General features: G+C 40.5%; 2 protein-coding genes across 6 annotated transcripts in view; both read left to right on the forward strand.

The window, feature by feature from the left end:
* RNF38 (ring finger protein 38) overlaps positions 1-11,736 on the forward strand; it is a 168,713-nt gene extending 156,977 nt beyond the window's left edge. Inside the window, exon 12 of the mRNA XM_057722212.1 lies at positions 11,669-11,736. Within this exon, the coding sequence (XP_057578195.1) occupies positions 11,669-11,723 (55 nt within the window). The 3' untranslated portion in view covers positions 11,724-11,736. The remainder of the gene's footprint in view (positions 1-11,668) is intronic.
* GNE (glucosamine (UDP-N-acetyl)-2-epimerase/N-acetylmannosamine kinase) overlaps positions 11,722-23,719 on the forward strand; it is a 74,171-nt gene continuing 62,173 nt past the window's right edge. For all 5 annotated transcript variants that reach the window (XM_057722204.1, XM_057722207.1, XM_057722206.1 and 2 more), the window contains exons 1-2: positions 11,722-11,842; positions 14,965-15,141. In XM_057722204.1, the coding sequence (XP_057578187.1) occupies positions 15,091-15,141 (51 nt within the window). In that variant the 5' untranslated portion in view covers positions 11,722-11,842; positions 14,965-15,090. The remainder of the gene's footprint in view (positions 11,843-14,964; positions 15,142-23,719) is intronic.

The following is a 23,719-nucleotide window of genomic DNA, read 5'->3' on the forward strand; positions in this document are numbered from 1 at the left end:
CCCTGCTGAGGGCCCAGGTTCAGTCCCTGGTCGGAGAACTAAGATCCCTCAAGCCTCCGATGCAACCAAAAAAAAAGAGAGAGACTGAACCGAACTTCAAACTTCAGCACCAAAAAAGCCATTCTGTCTTTCTCAGGTTTCTTTAACCTTCTCATAACCTTACCCCAGCCCATTTTAATTTAATTCACAATTTACTGAGTGCCTACTATGTGCTTGGCACTATGCAAGATTCTGGAAATACAAGGATGAACAAAATAGCTATGGTGACCCTAATGAAGTTTACAGTCTACTCCCAGCGCCAGCCTGGTGAAGTGTCATGCACTGGAGCAGCGGTTCTCCAAGTGTAGTCTGGGAACCCCTGGGAAGGGAGGAGGAGTCCCTGAGACAGGCTGTGTGTGAAGCCCAAACATATTCCTGTGCTCATCATGATACAGCCTATCCTCATTTTTTGCAGTACGTAGGGTCTGTACAGTTGTGTTAGGCGAACGATAACCACTACACTACGGAAACTGTACAGTTGTGAATGCCGAGTTAGTGAGTACGGAACTGTGTGTTGCTCCTGAGAGAAACATAAACACAGAGGTTCCTGTGAGCCTCTGGTCACAACATTTTTGTCAGCTGCAATATATAACCTTGTTTGGTGTGTGTTTCTGTTTGTAGATGCCTTAATGTGAGAGAATGAGAGGCTTGTAGGCTGTCTTCCATCTACCTCCCTACTTTTCCCGGGAGGATATCATGGCATGATTTGTTAGGCCTTCCAGGTTCTGAGGAGGAAGGGGCTTCCTGCCCCAGTCCCCTCAGAATAAGGCTGCAGAATGTGAAACTCCTTGCTGTAGCCTAGCCGCTCAGCAATGGGGTGTCCCATATCTCACATCACAGCCAACGGGCCCTTTTTGTCCGTTTTGGTGTGTGTGACAGGGACCAAGGGAGTTGGCACCCTAGAAGTGGCTTGTTGTATCTTTACTCTTCAACTGGTCAGGCCCCGTCTTTGGCCTGGTGTGTGCTCGACATATATGAGCAACGGAAGGGTGCCTGTCGCGTGGGTGCCCCACACAGGGACTCTGCCCGTGGCTGAGCCATTGGGCCCCCAGATCCCCGGCTTGAAACCCAGCGATGAGAACATTCTCCAAGTCAGCCCTCAGAGCTGAGCTTTAGTGATAGAGACTAGAAAAGGAGGGAGAGGACTTTTTAAACTAGAGTTTCTAGTTATGCGAGAAAAAGCAAACTGGACGTGAGGAAATGGGAGGGAATGAAGAGTGGACATTTACCAAAAAAAAAATGCTGCTGAGGGTTATGTATGCCCTTCATCATATTTGGGAAATATAAGAAAATTTTTGAGTCATTTTAAAATTACTCTTTGGTGGCCCAGCTGATTTCTCTGATTGTAACACTGCTTTAAGTTCAGACCATGGCTTGCTCCATAGTCTGTAAATATATAATGATTAACTAAGCATTTCTGTGCCTGGAGGGAGCTCCATGATGCCTAACACTATTGAACTTCCCGACCAAATCGCAGGAGACAATTCTATTGTTTTCTGTGTAATTACAAATTCCTTAAGCTTTCTCCATGTGGTGAAAGGAGAGTGGACATAATACTTCAGAAGAATTTCTCAGTGGGAGTATTCCTGCCATTTGGGGCAGGAGAATTTTTTAGTGTGCAGGACAATTTCTGACATTGCAAGAAAGTTCTTTTTACCCAGTGAAACCAAAAGCACCTGTTCTCCAATTGTGACCACTAGAGATGACTCTCCCCCATACACAGTTTGAAATATACCCCTTTTGGGGATGGACCTGCCTCCCTTGAGAATGATTGCCACCCAGGAGCAGATGGAGACTATCTGGGAAATTCAGCTCAAGCCTCCCTCTGCCTAACCGTGTCATACAGTTTATTTCACTCCTGCAGCCATGCCATGCTGATGGGGCCAGGTGAAGGGCGCCCATCCTGAGAGCCATCGTTGTGAACTGAATGTTTATGTCTCCCCCAAATTCATATGTTGAAACACCCCCCCCAGATAGGATGTATTAGGAAGTGGGACCTCCAGGAGGTAATCAGGATTAGATGAGATCACGAGAGTGGAGCCCTCGTGAATGGGATGAGTGCCCTTATAAGAGCGAGGGGGGTGCTGGCTTCCCCTCTGCTCTCCACCGTGTAGCGTTACCACAAGACGTGAAGATGTCCAGGGATGTCCCTGCACTCCCACTGCAGGGGGCATGGGTTGGATCCCTGGTTGGGGAACTAAGATCTTGTATGCTGAATGGCCGGCCAAAAAGAAAAAAGAAGGAAGAGGAGGAGAAGGAGGGGGAGGCGGGTTAGGAGGAGGAGAAGAAGAAATGGAGATATCCATAGTCTGCACCTTGAAAGACAGCCCTCACCAGAACTTCATCGTGCTGCCACCCTGATCTCGGGATTTCACTCTCCAGAAACTATGAGAAATCAATTTCTGTTGTTTGTAAACCACTACGTGCTAGGATAGTACCCTGGTAGTTTATTATAGCAGCTCAAACAGACTAAGATAGGCATCCCAGGTCCCAAATGAGAAGTTAGGTCCAATTGCCTCAATTTTTGACATCCCTTTTAACCTCTCAACACCCAGACCACACTCCAGATTTCAGCCTGGAAAGGGAGAATACAAGTCAGGCTCCCCTGATTGCTTTCTCCCCACCCCTCTCCCATTTTCTTCCCACCATCCAATGGGGCTGGAAGAAATGGGCTCGCTCTCTCTCACATGAATTTCCCCTGTCTCATCTCCTTGCTGTGGTGGCATTTGGCCTCTCCCCATCTCCCCCATCTCTGGGATCACAATGCCAGATGCAGTGGAGGAAGATAGGAGAAAGTGAGGCTGGAAGTATTTTAAATTTTTATTTTAGGTGTTATTGCATTCTGCCTTTAGAAAATCTTGGTATCACGCCAGTCTGGGAGGGAGGCTGGGGTGACGGTAAGGTTCTTCCCCTCCTCCAGAGGTGTTTCTACCTGCTTGCCCAATGGACTTCCCTGAGTTTGCCGGGCAACCTGAGCCAGGAGGTCCTGCAGAACCTGGTGAACAGCCTCTATGGAGGAGGGAGGGAGCAGTGCTTGGAAGGGGGCTCCTGGATGCTGCTAACAGTCCGTTTTCACCTGGGCAATGGTTACACAGTATGTTCACCTTGTAACAGTTCGTGAGCTGTACACCTTCTGATTCGTGCACTTTTTTGTACGTGTGTTATACTTCAAGTGAAAAAAACGTTAAAAATTTTCCTTTGGTCAACTGACAAAACTCAATTCTTAACTAGAATATAGTAACTCAACCTAATCACCTGAACTTATCAAATTAGACAGCACTTCCCTCCCATACTATCCCAGAAAAGTTAAATATTGTGATATTTTCTTTTGTTAATCATTTAAAATTATGTCTATTATTTTATTCTAAAAGTACTATATGCTAATCATAGAAAATTTAGAAAAGCATAAATAAGAAAATTACATTCTGCAATTTTACCACCCAAGCAACCACTGATAGTTTTTATTTCCTTCTTAGTTTTTTTAATGCATATATAAACTTTATATATAGTGTATATATAGGGCTTTTTTTACAATATTAGGATCATTTTATTTTAAAAGTTTTGAAGCCTACTTTTTTCACTTAGTACATTGTGAACATTTTCCCATAATTTACAATATTTTGAAAATTAATTTTAATACCTATAAAACATTTTTTGTTATCATTTTGCTCGTGTAGGTCATTTATTCATTTGCTCACTCATCTAAGCATTCTGGAATGAGTTTACTGAGTACTTACTGTCCTCTAGGCACTGGCTAGGTGCTGCAAACACAGTGGGAACAAGACAGACATGATAGCTTGTCATCGAGAAGTTTTCAGTCTATAAGGACAGAGAAATTTTTTAAATTAATTAAACCAATAAAAATCCCAATTGGAATTTCTCATGAAACTTGGCAAGTTGATCCTAAAATTTATACGGAAAAGCAAAGAATGGAGAGAATAGTAAAGGGTGTCATAACAGTAAAGTAGTTAAATTGTAAAGACTATATATCTGAATTCTCTAAGTTTTTAAGAGGCGTAAGTGAAGATTGGAAATCCTGTTTGAATTGTGCTTTTTTGACTGTTGAATTACTTTAGGAATAAAACGTGGTTTAATGATTACAATACGGTTAGTTACATATCCATACTTGTCTATAAAATGCATAGAATATAGTTTAGATAATTTTTTAGCTACATGGGATCACACTTCATATAGTTCATTTGTTTTTTAATTTTTATTTTTTATTCATTGGCTGTGTTGGGTCTTCGTTGCTGCGCACGGCTTTCTGTAGTTGTGGAGAGCGGGGGCTACTCTTTTTTTTTTTGGTTGGGGAGCTACTCTTCATTGTAGTGCACGGACTTCTTACTGTGGTGGCTTCTCTTGTTGTGGAGCACCAGCTTCAGAAGTTGCTGCACGTAGGCTCAACAGTTGTGGTTCCCGGGCTCTAGAGCGCAGGCTCAGTAGTTGTGGCACACGGGCACATGGGCTTATTTCCTCCGCAGCATGAGGGATCTTCCTGGACCAGGGCTTGAACCCGTGTCCCCTGCATTAGCAGGCAGATTCTTAACCACTGCACCACCAGGGAAGCCCCTTCATACAGTTTTGATGCTGCTTTTTCATTTAACAGTATGCCTTAGGAAGTATTCCATACTGATACATATAGACCTATGTATTCCTATTAACAAGTACATGGTATTTTATAGTAAGGATATTCTATATTTATGTAACCAATCTCCTATTGAGAGTTATTTAGGTTATCTCCAATTTTTTAAAGATACAGTGACTGTAATTGTACATGTATCTTTGTACACATCAGCAGGTGTATATGTATGAGAGACAACTTGAAGTGGAAGTGATAAATCAAAGAGTATATACATTACAAATTCTGTTAGATGTTGCCAAATTGTTCCTCCAACCATTTATACTCTCATCAACAGAGTATGAGAGTTTCTTCCCCAACACCATCACCATTTTTATATATTATCATCCTTTTAGCTTTGTAAGATTTGATGGGCGAAAAATAATTCCTCCTTGTTTGTTTTCATTTATATTTCCCTAAGTGCTAGTGAGGTTGAGCTTCTTTTCAAATATTTATAGAAATATTTCTATTTCCTCATCTAAGAATTATGTTTTTCTCCCCTGCCTTTTTTTCTTTGTTACCTTTCTTATTTTTCTGTCATATGTCTGTAGGAATTCTAGAAATATATTACTGTTATTAAGCATTCATCTGTGGTATATATTACAAATATTTTTTCCTGGTCTTTTGCTCTGAGGAGTTTTAAATTTCTATTTAATAAAATCTGTTTTTTTTCTTGACTACTGACTCTTCCCACCCATGATTATAAACATTGTTTTGTGTTTTCTTCTATACTTTAAAAAATATATTTATTTACTTATTTATTTTTGGCTGCATTGGGTCTTTGTTGCTGTGTGTGGGCTTTCTTTAGTTGTGGTAAGTGGGGCCTACTCTCCTTTGTGGTGTGCAGGCTTCTCATTGTGGTGGCTTCTCTTGTTGAGGTGCATGAGCTCTAGGCACACAGGCTTCAGTAGTTGCGGCACACGGGCTCTAGAGCACAGGCTCAGTAATTATGGCGCATGGGCTTAGTTGCTCTACGGCATGTGGGATCTTCCTGGACCAGGGATCAAACCCATGCCCCCTGCATTGGCAGGCATGTTCTTAACCATTGCACCACCAGGGAAGTCCTCTTCTAGACTTTTATAAATGCAGATATCGAATCAAACTGGATTTATTGCTGAGTATGGGATGAGGAAGTGATTCACTTTATTTTTTTTTCCTTATGGCTCCCATTGTCTTAGTACTATTTTTTGAGTAATCTTTCATTTTCCCACTATTTAGAAATTCCACCTTTATCATATGTTAAATTGCTATGAGTACATGGGTCAATTTCTGGACTCCATTCTCTTTCATTAATCCATATGTTTATTTGTTCTCTGACACTCTGTTGTTCCAGTTACTGCGGGTTTATAGATTGTTTTCATATCTGGTAGGGCAAATTCGCCACCTCTTTTTTTTTCCCTCAGTTTTATTTTTGGTTATTTTTGTTTATTTTCTAGTCTAGAAGAGCTTGATTAATTAGGTTAATTCTAGGCACTCAATTGTCTTTGTGGTTCTTGTGAATGGGATTTTTTTTTCCTGTTACATTTTCTTAATCGTTATTACTGGGTATTGTGTATCTAGTCACCTCAGTAACCTCTCGTTAATTATAATAGTTATTTTAGTTGACCCTCTCAGGATATCTAGGTAGACAACCACATATCTACAAATAATAATGGCTTCAAGTCTTACTTTCCAACATGTATACATCATATATTTTTCTTATCTTGTTGCACTGGTTACAACCTTCAGTGCAATGTGAATAGTGGCGGCAATAGCATAAGAGGTTTTTTTTTTCACCATCACATGTGACGCTTGCTTAGATTTTGGTAGGTGTACTTTAATGAGTTCAGGAAGTTTCTAGATATCCTACGTGACAAAAAGAGCTTTTGTCTTGGTTTCACCTGTTTGTTTGTTTGTTTGTTTTAATTAGAAATGTGTGTAGCAAACACTGTTACAAAATCTAATTTATACAGTTTTTCTCTTTTGTTGATATAACAGATTATATCAAAAGATTTCTAAAGCTGAATTATCCTCACAGTCCAGAGACAAACGTTATTTGGTCATTTGGCATTATTCTTTACATGCGCAGTTAGATTTTATTTGCTAATGCTTTATTTAAGATTCTTTACGTCAGGTTCACTGTTGGTCTGTCCCAGCCTGTGCTCGTTCAGTAAATGTGCTAGCCTTTGCTATACCACATACTCCCCATTCTGCTTATTAGTTTTTAAAAATGGCAACATAGAATATTCTCGTCCTAAAAATGGATTACATTTTTTTTTTTGGCCACTTGGCTTGGGGGATCTTAGTTCCCCCACCAGGGACTGAATCTTGGCCCCCACAGTGAGAGCACTGAGTCCTAACTGAAGAGGAAAATTAGAAGTTTGCGCTCAGGTAGAAATAACTTTATGCTAGCTCTGTTTCTGTAAAATCTGCTTGCTGTGCCACGATAAGAACAAGATGACCTAGTAATCAACTGTAACCTGAAGATGTTCTGATAAGTATGGAATGTCCTGCTCCTGCTCCTGCAAGTTGCTATTTAGAAACCCTCTCCCCTTCCCTGCGTGTAACCCATAGCAACTCCCGTGCTCTGTAACTCCTGTAACCTATAGTAATTGTGTAACCAATCAGTTTGTGCCAAACTCAGCTAGAGCCTGGTTTAAACCAACCAATGAGTCTGTGGCAATCATAGCTATGTGCCTTAACCTATATAAGGAAAAGACTCTCCTGAAATGGGGCCCAGAATTTTGGAGCGATAGCTTGTCTGGGTCCGCCGGCTCAATAAACCTGAGTTCTCCAACCCTCTGAGTGTGGTGCTTGGTCTCTCGTGGAATCAGTTTTCTGCAACATTTCTGGAGGCCCCAGTGAGATTCCAACCACACCGGCCCCTTGAGCTGCCAGATCAGTGGCCCGGCTGGGTCGGGGCGAAATAGCTCCGAGATGAATGAGGAGACGCGCCATCTGACGGTATTCTGGGTTCTCTTTCGGACTGGTGCTCCGACTCTCTGGACAGCCGGGCCCCAACTGGACTCTTTGGAGGGATGGATCAGCTCACCAGGAGCGGACACAAGATCAGGTAAGGCCCTGGGGCACTGAACCCAGTCAGGTCCCGCCTCCAGATGGAAGAGGAGCTTGATCACCTCCTAAGGTCTTCAGTAAGAAGACCACCAGTTAGGGACCTTCCCAGAGTGGGGAGGCACCCACCAGTTAGGGACCTTCCCAGAGCGGGGAGGCACTGTGATAAACTCCGGTCTGAATGTGTGTGTGAGTGAACGCCCTGGTTCATCCTTGTTCCAGGGCGATTGTTTGGCTCCATGGCTTTCGTGGCTATGGAGTCCGAGTGGGCCCTAACCTGGGGTTCCGTGGTGACCTCATATGGCTCAGGGCGGTATCCATCTCTGGGGGACCCAGTCCCTCTCTACGAGTCAGATTCAAGTGGGATTGTATACCACCCGCCAAAGCTAAGAGGTACCTAAGCTCCCCACGGCCAGGTGGGCACCTGAATAGTCTCCACTTTGGAGGGGACACCCACCCTTGCTTGTCTTTGCATCACCGACACAGGGGGGGAATTGGTTACTGATTTGATTTAGAAATTGTGTATGTCCAAATGGCCCTTTTGCCCTAGGGCCCTCCGCCAAAATTTTCTTAAAAATTTTAAGGCTCACCCTCCCCTTCCTTCAGCTGACTCTTTGAGCCGACTTATTGAGAAAATAGGTTTTCCTGAAAGACTTGCCCCTTTTGCCAGACAGATCTGCACCTCTCTCTCTCTAGGTCCCCTGGACCAGTCTGTGCAGAGCGGCACACTCTGATGTGTTCTTGTATACTTTTGGATTCTCATTACGAGGCTGCCTTCCTCTGTCACCTTTCCTTCATATCCCCTGATTCCCCAAGGATTTCAGGCTCTTCACTTAGGCGAGGGGTACACATACTGCTCCTCCACCTGCTCAGTGCCCTCAAGAGAGTCAATCACCCCAGACCCCCTCCGGAGCCCCACCTGAAGTTATTCCTCCTCAAACCCCATTATAAGGGACCACCTCCTTTCAGCCCCATCTCCCTGAGACATTTAACAATCAGGGCCAATTTAAGAAGGCACGTAATCATGCTGTCTGGGATACTGGACTTTCCAGGAGTGGTGACATCAGTGCTACCTATGTTATTAGGCCCTAAGACAAGGCCCTTTCCGTGTGCGCCCCTCTCCTTCCTGGTCAAAGAGGTAAATTACATTTGTCAACAATGGGGAAACAAAGTCATCTTAGGAGGAACTTGCTTGCACCTTTGAGAGGTAAATATCTTATCTGGTCATCTAGGGAACACTTATCTCTGCTATCTTTCTTAAATGCAGATTAAAAAAAAAAAGCAAAGTAATTTAAAACTTGACTTGTCAAGGATAAATAAAAATCCTAAGTGTCTTTTCTGTAAACAGTAAAATGGTTTAGCCATCTAGATAGGTGACCTCTAGATAGGTGACCTCGATTTGTTCCATCTGCTAGAAGCCAATTTGAATCCAACCCCTTGTGACTGATGGCTTTTATATTGTATCTGACTCAGTACTGAAATTTTAGAATGAGAATTATGAGGCCTCTATGTTTGTTTATCTGTTCATATGTATCTATATGTTCATTGTAGATGTATGGTATTGCCAAAAGAATTCATAAAAGAGCTCTAATTGGCTAAAAAAAGTTATTAAGTGCTTATAAATACTCAGAAATAGAAAATAATCTGGCCAGAGTGAATTTCAGGTTCATGACATCTGGAAAATTCAGTACTAAACTGATATCTGGTATTGAAGATGGCTTAAGCTTGTTGGTTTGACTAATATAGACATGTTTTAGAGTCATCAACATTAAGTATAATTTCTATATAAATATTATGCCTAGGTGTAATATAAACTAAATAAAATCTTATTATATCTGTTACAAATTTGTCAGCAAGGAAAGTAACTTGATATAAAGAAACTTCTAAGGAAAGAAAATGTAAATAAGATAAAAGTTTTTAGATAAAGTCTATTAAGGAGAATTATGCTTTAGAAATATCTACCTAAAATAGTCTCTCCAGATCGTGGTAACTGGAAATTCTGGAGTTGCCCTAAATTAAGTGATGAAAGCTTATTGAGTAGCTACATCATTCCCAAATAAAATAAGATACTAAAACATTAATTACTAAACATTGTCTTCCTTTTCCAGAGAAACAAAAGGGTATTTAGGACTATTGATAAATATGTTTGGTGCCACGTTCTTTAAAAAAAGCAAATGTTTTTAAAAAATATCATTTATGTTCATCAATGTATAGAATGCTATCATAAAGGACAGTTCATGGTTGCTTAAGGAAAGTAGGATGTATATTTTCAATAAAGAAGGCCTGAAGAATGGAAGTACATTTTATTAAGGAAAAAAAGTAGGTTTGACTTCTGTTTCTGAATGGGAAATAAAGTAATGGTACAGAAAGTGATAAGAAGGTTTGTGGAAAAGTAGATCCTGAGAAAAGAGTTTTGTACATGATCAGGATTGACTAAATTTAGATAAATTTAGTTGAGTAAATCAATTTTAAAAGTAACTGGTGCAAAACTTAAATTTGCCTTTTCTCTCTGTTAAGAAGACAAGTTTTCTTAAAATGTTAAACTGGCTTTTGATAACAGATTTTAAGTTTCCTTACCTTTTAAGTGATCTGTATCTGCCTTTGAAATATTGTGGACCTGTGAGCCTATCTGACTGAGTGTTCTAAACCCTTTTTGGTATTTTTTTGACAAAACTTCCTAAAACAAACTTTTATAAAATCCTTTTGACCTCTAGCTAAATTTGGGATACTTCAAAGGGCCCCTGAAACATCCCAAAGAGAGATATAAACTAGGTTCATTTGGTACATTGTTACATGGGAAGTATTGTCAAACGAATAATAAATCTTAGATTTTAATGCATGGTAATTGTTATTAATATAGATATTCTAGAAATCATATGGCGTTCCTAAAATTCTGATATGTCCTGGTAAAATGTTATCAGTCATAATTCTAGTTATTATCTTAAAATGTGTCACAACAATAACCAAATTGATTGACCTTGCAATCAGATTTTAAACATGCCTTCTTAAGCCTTATGTCTTAAGACGATTCTGGTTTTATTCTGATGCCTTTGCAAAATGCTTCCTCTTCAAGAAGATTTATAAAAAGGACTTTTGAATAAATACAAGTTTCTGACTTTCAGACTGTAATGCTGAACGGGATAAAAAAGTTGAAAAATCCTAATGAAAAACCTGATGGCTTCATAAGCTGTTAACAAAAAGGATGTTACATAGGACTGAGTAAACTGGTGAATATGGTTATAAATTTTATGGTTTCTATCTAAAATTACTGTTTTAAATCTGTGTTTTCCAGGTGTAAAAATCTTCCCTTCAAACTAATTATGATTTACAATAATTTGGTAAATTATTTACTTTTGCAAAGCAGGATTGAAACATTTATCTTTTCTCTCTATCTGTTCCCTCCAGACACTGGAAACTCTTAAGTTCCCAGCAGCTTTATCAGATAAATTTAAAAGGCTACCTCACTAACAGGTATAGAAAACTCAAGGTATTTTGAGAACCTTGAAAAGGGAGGAATTCACCTACATCTGTTAGGCAAAAATCTGTGATAAACCCAAGCCCTTGGCGTGGCTTCCCTAGCCCTGAGAGTTCTTTTAAAATTCCAGTCTGAGGCTCCTTATAAAAGTTTCAACAAAGCCAAAAGCCTACATGATCAATTATAGTAACATAAATTATCAGGCCAAGTTTCTCTTGAGACCAGACTTATTTTGCAGACAAATTAGTCTTAATCTGGTTATATTAGGTAAAAATGAGGGTAATTTTAGAGAGAAAAAGATTATGTTTCAATAAAGATTATGTGCCAGTTTTGCTGATGGAGGTCTGTATTTACTAAGATTCACTCCCTGGATAGTTCCTTGCTGTTGTGCTATAGTAATGTAGAATCCAACTAAGTTTTTAAAAGGACACTCTAAGTTTGTTTCTAAAGCTTATCTCAGTAATCTATCTTTGGATGAAAACCAGATGCCCTACAACCTGCAACCAGGGGATTATGGATACTAAAAGGGACGTAATTTAAAGGACAATCTGCAACCTAGATGGAAGGACAATTATCAAAGGAAAAACTACACTCACACTAGGACGAGAAGAAGCCGATATCAGAAGTAAACAGCTAGCCCAAGATGCTGGACCTGACTCGTATGAGCATTTATAATATTTTCTTAACTTCTTGGACCTTTACATATAAATCAGATGTTTTTGTATCATGGGCACAATCCTATGCTAATTTTAAAAATCAATCCAATTGTCGGGTTTGCGGCCAATTACCTATGACTAGTACTTTTGGGTTGTCTTGGTGGGTTTCTCCCCTCCAAGGCTCTAATTGGATGGCCCTAAGGAAATTTGCTCTAAAAAAGAAAAAATTATAGTCCTATTCGGGGGATCCCCTCACCTGGCCAATTAATAATACCTGCTCAGATTTCTGCGACCCACTCCGAAGTCTTGACCGCTTCAAAAACTGGTTTGGCGTGGGAAGCTCTTGGCTTAAGTATTTACTTGTAACTCTATTGATGCTACTAGCTATATTATTTGTAATTTTCCTGCTTTTCAAGATTATTGCTTCTTGTATTACCAAATGTGTGACTGAACCGCCAACAAAAATAACAATGACTAGGCTACTTGAAGCATTTGATCAAATATATAGTTCTGTATAAGATCAATGATTGTAATAATGTAACTCTGGATATGGGAAGATGCAACAAGAGGGAATTTTTCCTGGACCATAACAGATTAGGAATACAGGTGGTCCAGAGAGCTTTGGCTTTTGTTACAAAGACCTAGCCCAGTACTGGCACATTGAGTGGCCTATCGACGAGATCTTCATCAGACCTAGGAATGAGGCTTCCTAGCACCGTGGGACAAAATGGTCATGAAATGCCTCCCAGAGCTTGGTCAAATTTATGACCATGAGGGAGCCCTGGCAACTATAAATTGGAACTTGCCATCTGCCTATACAAGGACTAAATCACTTTGTGCTGCTGTAGCTACTGACCTTCCACATCTCCTAAAGGGAATTCAGCGTGGAGACCAGAAATGAGGCACTCTGTGCTCTGGAGGATGGGTGAAACAGGTCTTCAGATAGTTAGATGTCTTCAGGAGCTGATTTTATGAGCCCAACCCTTGCATCTCCTCATATCTAGAAAAACACTAAATCCCTACATGGTGACATCTGCTCCTCGTGACTAGCAAACCCCCCCCCCCAAAAAAAAATCCTCCTTTTTCCTACTTCCCTTAGCCCAAGGTAAATTATTAGAGGTCCCAGTTTATGAAGACAGAGACCTCACCAGGAAACGCAGTTCTCTACAGATTGGAAACTGGAAAGATGATGAGTGGCCTCCTAAACACAGTCCAATATTATGGGCCAGCCACTTGGGCAGAAGATGGGTCCTGGGGCTACCGAACCCCAATTTACATGCTTAACAGAATTATCCGGCTCCAGGCGGTAAAATCATTACTAATGAAATGGCCAATGTTCTTAATTTATTGGCAAAACAACAAACCGAGATGCATAATGCTATTTATCAGAAACGCCTGACCCTAGATTACTTACTGGCTGCAGAAGGGGGTATCTGTGGAAAGTTCAATCTCAGTAACTGTTGTCTACAGATAGATGATAAGGGCAAGGTTATAAAAAATAACCAACAAGATGACTAAAATAGCTCATGTCTCAGTCCAAACTTGGAAGGAATGAAATCCTGGAGAGCTCTTTGGGGGATGGTTCTCTTAATTAGGAGGATTCAAAACTCTTGTGGAAATAGTTCTACTCCTCCTTGGGACCTGCCTCCTCTTACCTTGTCTCTTGCCATTATTCATGAGGATAATTTCCAGCCTAGCTGCAGCCACCGCGGATAGGGGGGCCACCACACACCTCCTAGCCTTGAGAAGTGACCAGCCCCTAGGCCTTGAAGATCAAGAGATTGATACCTTATAAGATTTAAGGGGCATGAAGAGGGGGAAATGAAGAGGAAAATTAGAAGTTTGCGTTCAGGTAGAAATAACTTTATGCTAGCTCTGTTTCTGTAAAATCTGCTTGCTGTGCCACGATAAGAACAAGATGACCTAGTAATCAACTGTAACCTGAAGATGTTCTGATAAGTATGGAATGTCCTGCTCCTGCTCCTGCAAGTTGCTATTTGGAAACCCTCCCACCTTCCCCGCATGTAACCCATAGCAACTCCTGTGCTCTGTAACTCCTGTAACCTATAGTAATTGTGTAACCAATCAGTTTGTGCCAAACTCAGCTAGAGCCTTGTTTAAACCAACCAATGAGTCTGTGGCAATCATAGCTATGTGCCTTAACCTATATAAGGAAAAGACTCTCCTGAAACAGGGCCCAGAATTTTGGAGCGTTAGCTCGTCTGGGTCCGCCGGCTCAATAAACCTGAGTTCTCCAACCCTCTGAGTGTGGTGCTTGGTCTCTTGTGGGATCGGTTTTCTGCAATATAACAGCTGGACCACCAGGGAATTCCCAAAAATGGATTACTTTTTAACTTTTTATTTTATATTGGGGTATAGTTGATTAACAATGTTGTGTAGAATAAAGTGATTCAGTTATACATATACATGTATCTATTCTTTTTCAAATTCTTTTCCCATTTAGGTTGTTACATAATATTGAGCAGAGTTCCCTGTAGAAAATGGATTACTTCTAATTTTAGCTTTCCTTAAGTAGAATGTAAAGTTGTGTGGCAGAAAAGCCTAGAATGGTGATGTGTTGAAATGAACATATGCCAATGAAATAAAAATAAGCAGATCATCAGCCTATATGTCTTGCCACCAATCTGGCTGTGGGGGTCCCTGAGCACCCAAAGTATAAAGTTCTTCCTCTGTAAAGTGTAGCAACAGTTGTCTTTCCTAATGTAGCTTAGATAAAGTGCAACAATATTGATTTTTCCTTCAATCTCATGAAACTAAGGGTTCTAAGTATGTTAAGGCCTATGATTACTAAGGAACCTTAAATCCTTTAGTTTAATCTCTTTTAGTTCTTTGCTCTAAGTAGTCTGTCAATAAATGTGTTGAATAAACCTGTGTTCAAAAACAATGTGAAAAAGACTATTGAGAATTTGATTGTAGTTTTTTGTTTCTACCTCCAAGAAACTCAGAAGAAAATAATTTTTATAGTGGAAAATAAAATCATCAGGTAGAACTGTGTATCAAAAACTGAAAAATAACACCCAGGCACTGACTGACCTCCTACTTTCAAGCTACTGTCCAGAAATACAAGAAGAGTTTAGAGTCACGTTTTTTTTTTTCCTTTTCAGAGAGGCGGGGCTCAAGATTTAGTCTGGAATTCAGATGGCTACTTGTGACTGCTCTGTGGCAGTTAAAGAACAGATAGCTGCCCTGCTCATTGATTCAAACACCAGATACAGAGCTTGGGCCACAGGATGGAAATCAGTGTGTATCCTCACCAAAGGTTGTGCTTCCCAGGCCCTCATGTAAGTAACTTAGCAATTCAATAGAACTTTATCATTGAAATTGCTATCGGGGGAAAAAGGGGAAAATGACAAAAGGAAAGAGGAAAGCTTTGTTGTTTTTTTTTTTTTTTTTTCTTTTTTGAAAGCTTTGGTTTTAAATCTAACATATCAGCCTTTTTTTTTCTTTTTTTTTCTTTTTTCTTTATTTTTTTTACTGCTAACTCCTGATAGTCATTCTCTAGTTGCTGTTTTGTTTCTTAGAGATACTTTCATCACTAAGAGGGTTAGCCTTTACTTTTTGAATCTTCTGCTTCATAAATGTAGTTTATTTCCAGAAGTGCAGTGTTTACTGCGACTATTTTTATTTTTTCCTTTGCTTCTGAAACATATAGAGCTGCCTGGCTTATGGTACTTTTTTTCCCAGCTATTACCTATTGACTAACTACACTGGTGAGGGGAGTGCTTTCATTTTGAGTTAATTAGTATGTAAGCCAAGTTAAATGGAAATTACCATGTTTATCAATATATAAGTACATTATATAGTGTGCTATATTATAACCTAGTTTACTTAACCTAAAATTTTTATTGAGGCATATGGAAATCCAGATGTTTTAGGAAATCAGCATCACATTTCAATTTGGTGTTAAAAAAAAGTCTATATTTATTCAATTTAAAGATCATTTATAGTTAAGGAATTGGCTTATAAGCACTTTTCAATCAAATGATGTCATGCTTGCAATTATTTTCAACACAGTCTACTTCTAGTTATATCACTAATGCCTAATTTCAATTTGCCTTCTTCAATGAGAATTTACTATTTTTATTTTTTAGTAGCACTTGCATTTCCATTTAAATTCAGGGTCAGATTTTCTGAGCTTCTAGTTGGAATGTCTTAGGTTTTTGTTCCTCATGTTATCAATGAAATGTAAGAAATGGTTGTCTCTATTTACGAAGGTAATAGTTGCTCTGAATTCCATTTTCCAAGTGACTGATTTTTTACAAAAAGCACCTTGAAATTACCATTTCATCCACCTGCCTAACGTTTGGTGGTTCTACTACCACATTAACTCTGAAATACTCTGTGTGGCCTTAATGTTACCTTCCAAGGTACTCTACCACTTAATAATCCAACCATTTTTTCCCAATATTTCTCAACAAAACTTCTCCCACCAGGCTAGTCTCACTCCCTTCTTATTATCTTCAACCACCCTGTGTTCTCATCTAGGAAAATGCTCATTTAAAATGTAAAATAGGTAGGAGTTCATGGCAGACTGAGTTTGAAAGAGAAAGGAGAAGAACGTGATGGCTCCCACGTTACTGGGAGGGTGACAATACCATTACTGAGAATTAGAATGGAGAAAACTCAGGTTTACAGGGAAGGGGAAAACTTCACTGTGGCAAGATGATTTGAAGTGCCCATGGAACACATCCAAATAAAGGTGTCCTAAAAGGAGTTAGATATTTGGGTTTGGACTGAGAAGACTGGGCTAGACATTCAGATTTAGAAATAATGTTGATGACTGTTTGTTAAGCCACGCGAGTGGATGAGGTCACACTAAGTGTGTGCTAAAATGAGACAAGAGGAAGGCTAAGTAGGGAATCCTAGGGAACGTTAACTTTTAAGTAGGGGTTTGGGGAAGCAGAGCAGCCAGAGAGGTTGGAGGTAGGCAGGAAATCGGGAGATGTCTTGAAGCCCAGGAAGAAGAAAGTTTTAAGAATAAAGCAGTGACCAGAAGTGCAAAGAAGGAGTTAAGAGAATAGAAGCTGGAGGGCAGAAAAGATTACGTGCGTGCGTAGGCAGTTGGATGAAGTGAGCTGGAAAAGAGGGAACGTGGCCAGGAAACACCACGGAATGTTTAACATAAAGTGCAATAAACTGAAGTCCCTGCATTTCCAGAGAACTTTACTCCCTATGCAATTAAATTGAATAGTGTCTGAGTCAGACTGTCTAAGACTTAGACAACTACTACACATAAAATATCATAAAAAGAGTTCTGAACTGGCCAAGAGTTAAAGTATAACAAACTGGGAACCAGGAACATTATAAAAATCTGGTGAAACAGGTAGGACAAGAAATGTAGTTGGGTGGATTGGGCTAAGAGCAAGTGGTGTATTTCAAGACAGATACACATTTTATGGGGTGAGTTATGCCTATCACAAGTCTGTCTCTCCAACCCATATCTTTCTCCAGGTCCTCAATATCATGCAAATGTCCTTGAGAGGCTACAAATTCAACATACCCAAATCAGATCTCCTTGTCTTCTCACCTACTCTAGCCCATCCCGAACCTGCTTCTTCTCTATTTCAGGGAACAGTACTGTCAGCTGCCCCGTTGCCTCAAGTAGAAACCTCTGTCATTCATTCTCTTCAATTGTCATCCCTGCCATCGTCTCATCTCTGCCATCAAGTTCTGTCCATTCTTTCTCCACATTCTTTTGATTCCATCCTCTTGCTTTTCATCCCCACCACTGCCACCATATTCAGGTCCTGAAATACTATTCCTAACTGGCCTACCTTCTTCTAGTCTTTCCTCCTCGTCCCAATCCATCTCCCACAACTCTAATAAAGCAAATCTGATCATATCCCTCCACTGATTAAAAAAATCTCCCAATTCTAGTGATGAGAAAGAAGGTCCTACCTCCTTAGCATGGCATCATGCAAGCCCCCTGCTGACCTGGCCTTGCCTCCACATCTTAGCTGCATCTCAGTGACTTTCTGCCTCCACACGTCTATCTTATATAACACCGCTAAGTTTCTCCTTGTTCTTCAACTCACCGTGTTCCTTCACACTTGATTCACTCTAAAGCCTGAAAAATAGTGTTGTGCTACTAAGATCATAAGCTTGGGTGCTGGAGGAGGGCAGATGGGAGAAGTTGAGTGTAAGTAATTGGGACCAGCCATAGAGAGAAGAATAGGGGTGGCCGTGGCTATCTGATGAAAGACGTGATTCCCCGCCCCCCCATTGAACTCAGTGCTTATTAGACTGTATTTCTTTAATAAATCACAATTCAAGGGAGGTAAGTATGCATAATAGAGCAAACTTCAAGAAATTTATGATCTGATGAGAGAAATAAGACACACAGAATGAGGTAACTAATGTGACTGATTTTTTCCAGTTCATTACAAAACATTGGATTCATTACTTTATACTCATAAACATATACAGACATTCAAAGATACCAGATAATTAATAATAAGTGTGAAATGAGTAGTCAAGACAAGTCCTATAGGGATTTAGAGGAGGAAGAGATTATTTGGGGATAGGGTGTTCAGATTACATTTCACAACAGAGATAGGACTTGAAACCTGGGTGTACATAGCAGGACAGATAGCCTTTCTAATTGTGGGGATGTGCTCAGGGCAGAAGCATCTGGGTAGGGGAATAATGTTGCTAAGGACAGGAAGAGGCCAGGGTGTGATTGTGGGATCCCTTCGGTGCCCAACTTGATCCCCTAGGCACATTTGCATACTTTACCTAGCAGGGGATGGGAGCCACTGAAGTTGTTTTTCTCGTTTATTTATTTATTTATTTATTTATTTATTTGGCTGCTCTGCAAGGCATGCAGGATCTTGGTTCCCAACTAGGGATGAACCCATGGCCCCTGCAGTAGAAGCTCAGAGTCTTAACCACTGGACATAATGAATACAGTTTTCTAAGGAGATTAATCAGGCAATAGCGTGCAGGACAGATTAGAAAAGCAAGGGAATACAGACTGGAAGAGCAAGAAGAAGCACAGTAATCTAGGTCTGATGCCATGGATTTTGATTCTAAGACACTATTGACATGTTACTTTTTGTAATAAAAAACTTACATTAACTATATATACTTATTATAAAATAAACGTCTGTTTTTAGGTATGCAAAATTACGAAAATGTAAGCATCTCAGATTTAAGGAAATAAGGTGACGATCTGAACTAAGGTGGTGATTGTAGGGAAGAGTAGATGCAAATGAGAAGGGAAGAGTAGATGCAAAAAGAAAAAAAAATCTTGAAGAACTTGAGAATTTGGATGTTAAAAGTCAGAGAGAGAAGATTAAAATATGACTCCACGGTTTTGAGTCTCAATGCAAGTGCCAAGTTGGTACCAGTAAAAGAAATGGGGAAGTCCAGAGGTAAAAAACGAAACTAAATTTTATGTATAGAGTTGGAAGTGAGGAAATATCTAGCAGACAGTTGAAGATATGGGCTTAGAACTAGGAAGAAAGATCAGGCTAGAGTATTATCCAAGGAATTAGCTACACACAAGTCGGAATGGAAGGTCTGAGGGTGAATGACATTCTGAAAGATCGAGTACGTAGAGGACCAGGGACAGGTGTAATCACAGGAGAGTGCCCACATTTCGGGACAGCAAGCAGGGTAGGGAAGAAAAACAGAAGCGGTTTGGAAGGTTGAATTAGATTCATTCCATAGCAGGGGCATGAAAGACGCGAGAAGAGAGAGGACGAGGCCTCGTATTCATGCTTAGGATTTGTGGGTGTTCATCATGTGCGTTTGGGCGTGTCTTAAGCGTTCACGCATGGATGAAGCAGCCCTGCAGAGTTTCAGGAATGTCCGCTTGGGCTCCCACCTTCATCCTTAGCTGGATGCTGACTGCTAACTGTGGGCTCTTCCTCAGCTCCAGGTCAGTACCTTGGCTGGTTCCTCAGCCTTTGGTGAGCAATCTGAAATTTCTCCAAATGCTTTTTGCTGGTGTCACGTACAGTTAATCTTAGCCAGATCCTGTAAAGTCCAATAGAACACGCTTCCCACCTAGCTCTTTAATGAGCAGTTATCTAAGAATGTAATTTTGTTGACCCAACTTTTTACAACAGTCAAAGGTAAAGGCAAACTAGTTTTTAGTACTTTTCCAGTTCAGCGGGAATAGCTGTGCCAATTAAATTTTCTGTACACCTATTATTCAGGGATGACTTAGTTCTCTCTGGCTTACCTCATTTCCCTAACCAACAGATAAGAAGTAAAATTAGTTATTGGTTTAAAATGTGATACTTTCATAGCCCATAAAAATACATTTAAAAATTGTCCAATGAAGGGCAATATTTCACAAAAACAAATACATAGTCATTGAATTTTTTGTACGTCTCTTCTTTAACTGGGAAAGCTAGCACAGGCATGGCTCACCAGCACAGGCGCTCTAAAAAGCTGACTGGCTGACATAATTAGTAATTGGGTATATGAATAGTGATTATATGGTCCCAAAATACGAGTTTCAAAAGTCTTCTCTTCTTGTCACGAGTATCTTTTTATATATATATATAAATTTATTTATTTATTTATTAGCTGCATTGGGTCTTTGTTGCTGTGCACAGGTTTTCTCTAGTTGCAGAGAGTGGGGGGCTGCTCTTCATTGTGGTTCACGGGCTCCTCATTGCGGTGGCTTCTCTTGTTGCGGAGCACAGGCTCCAGATGCATGGGCTTCACTAGTTGCGGCACACAGGCTCAGTAGTTGTGGCTCATGGGCTCTAGAGCACAGGCTCGGTAGTTGTGTGGGATCTTCCTGGAGCAGGGATTGAACCCATGTCCGCTGCATTGGCAGGTGGATTCCTAACTACTGCACCACTTAGGAAGTCCCTGTCACGAGTATCTTAATCAGGATGTTTATAAGCATATCTTTCAATCTCATGCTCTTACAAACCTGAAGTTGACCCATACAGTTTAGATTGCTACTGAATTATTTTCAGCTAGTAAAACCTTAATCCTCACATGTCTTTCCCAAGATGAAAAGAAGTGCTTTCCCCTCTATGTAGTGAAGCCTCATCAGTGTAACAGGAGCAATTCTCTGTCTTGTGGGTAGGAGCCCATATGACTTGGTTAGGCTGTAAACAATCTGGCATATGCAGTGATTTCTGGTTTGTAAGATGTGCTTTACCTCTTTATATACTCAAGAGACTCTAGCAATTAAAAATGTGGCTGAGATATAGCGTGGGGTAAGGGGAACAGCTAAGGGAAAGATATTTATCAAAAAAAACCCAGCTTAATATGGTGATTAATTACTCAGTTTTTTTTCCCATCTATTTCCATCCATGATTTCTTCATGATGTGGGCTAAGAGTAGGAATGGCAAGTTCATGGCACCCTCCCTGCTTCTCTTCCACACACACCACTGCCCCCGCCAGAAAAAAAAAAAAAAAAAAACCCACATAGCAGACACCATAATACTCTTTTCCATTGAACTCCATCTCAGAGTCATTTTGCACACAGTTCTCCAGGCAGCCACTACCAGTCAGTTCAAGTGGGGAATCGAAATGATGAGGGTGAAGAGGCTTTGTGGCTAGTAGTTTTGGTGGTAGTATCTTCTGATTACAAGGAACAGGGAACCTTAAGAAAACAAGGATTTATTTTATGGATACACATAGTGTGGAGTCAGAGAGTTGTGCGGGATCCAAGGCAAGTCAGAGACTGGATTCTCACCCCATGGTCCACCTGTTCAACCTCTCATAACATCTCTGTGCCTCTGTTTCTAATGTGACCCCATTTCTCAGCTGGCCCTCCCTCTTTGTATTCCACAGTCTAAATGCTTCAGAGAGCTAATTTAACATGCTTCGTTAATTATCATTGTGTCTCTTACTAAGCATAGCCATGGCGCCAGGTTTTGTCATGGGTCATGGACAGGCAGCCCTTGGGTAGGCAGCCCGTGGATTCTGATAATGTTTTCTTTCTTTATCTTAGTGGTAATTATCTGGGTGTGTTCACTTCATTGAAAACTCAGAATTCAACACATGCTTTTAATAAGTTTATTTTTAAAAACAAGTTGTGCCAAACTGATCTCATTTTCTTTTTCAAGGCTTTATCACACTAGTACATCAGGAGAATGTCATAGACATATATGTTGATTTTAAAGAAGATATCTTTTAAAATTTCCTAAGACAGTTATATGCAATTCACAAAGATGTGGGCTGGATAGTAGAAGAGTTATGTGAATTCTTAACTAGTGGAACAACTTACCCAAAAATTGACCATTAATCTCAACCGGAAGATAGGTTTCTGTCGTAATGTGTGAGCGTTCTGTTTAGTATAGAGGAAATATAGGCCAAGCATGTGGGATCAAGGGCTGGGCTCTTCTGTGTAATAGTTGTTTGACCTTAGGGAACTTTTCCTCCTGTGTTTCAGTCTCTCTATCTATAAAACGGAGTGACCGAGTCTACATCTTAAGATGGTTAGAAGTACTGAGTGAACATAAATAAAATGTTCAGAATAGTAAGCCACTAATATGCGGGTAGAATTTGTAGAGAGGCAGAGTACTTTATAATTAAATTGCCAAGTTAAAGAGCAAGACAAGTCCCTGTTAGAAGAAATGTCCCCAACGGGGCCAGATGAACATCCGTCAGGGATGCTGTAGAGAGGTCTCTTCCTTTAATGAGAAGGTTGGATTAGATGAGCTCTCAAGGTCTAGAATTCTTTGACAGTCTAATTGTGCCCTGAATACTTGAAGTTATAATTCTGCTTATGGAGTAATTTTATAGACTTACTCTCCAAGAGGAGATGGGGTCACCCATAACAAAACGAGCATGCTTTGGAAACAGCTGAGAACCCGGAAAACCAATAGCTCATCTTACCAGTGCTGGGTGAAAACATGAGAAAGATCCATAGCCACAAGCTAGAGAAAAACACCTCCCTGTAAAACTGAAGAAAGAGGAAAGAAACAGAGGGATTTGGCTGCTTCCTTTCTTCTTTAAAATGAACACCTGCCTTTAGCCATCATCTGAAATATACATTAGGCCCAATAGGAATATACACCTTCAATGATCTGCCAACAGTATCAAGGTAACTGCCTTGCTTTGTTTGCAAGAAACGTTTGCTAATTTTTTAAAAATCTGATTTTATTATACTACAAAGCCATCAGTACCTTTTGCAGCTGTAGAGCCCTCAGATTAAAGCCAAAGGAAATCAAACCAAACAAAACTTAATGACTTGAGGAGTGGCCAAGATGGTGGAGCAGGAAGACCTCGAGCTCACCTCCTCCCAGAGGCACACCAAAATTGCTACTATTTACAGACAAAGTTTCCATGAGAACAACCTAAAGACTAGCAAAAAAGGTCTTCTAAGAGCTGAAGTTACAAAGAAGGAACCTCAATGAGAAGGGGAGAAGGGGCAGAGATGCAGTGAGTCAAGACTCATGCCCCCCAGGTAGGTGACCCATGAATGGGAGGTTGGTTACAATTGCAGAGGTTCTGCCCCCAAAGTGAGGGGTCCAACCCCCATATTGGGCTTCCCATCCCAGGGGTCCTGCACTGGGGAGACAAGCCCCCGGAACATTTGGCTTTGAAGATCCATGGGGCTTTGTTTAGGGATATCCAGAGGGCTGTGGGAAATAGAGACCCCACTCTTAAACAGCACATGCAAAATCTCACATGCTCCAAGACCCAGGACAAAAGCAGTAATTTGAAGGGAGCCTGGGTCAAACCCACTTGCTGATCTTGGAGAGCCTCCTGGAGAGTCAGGAGGCAACTGAAACTCACGCTGGGGACACACATGCCATTTTGGGGAGTTTAGCCCACCAGGAGGACACTGGCGCTGGTTAGCACCACTTTAGAATCCTCCCTCTAGCTTATTAGTGCTGGAACCTACCTGCCCACCAGCCAGTCAGCACCAGTCCTGGAAT

The sequence above is a fragment of the Hippopotamus amphibius genome, chromosome 2 (genome assembly GCF_030028045.1).
Source record: "Hippopotamus amphibius kiboko isolate mHipAmp2 chromosome 2, mHipAmp2.hap2, whole genome shotgun sequence".
NCBI classification, from domain to species: Eukaryota; Metazoa; Chordata; class Mammalia; order Artiodactyla; family Hippopotamidae; genus Hippopotamus; species Hippopotamus amphibius.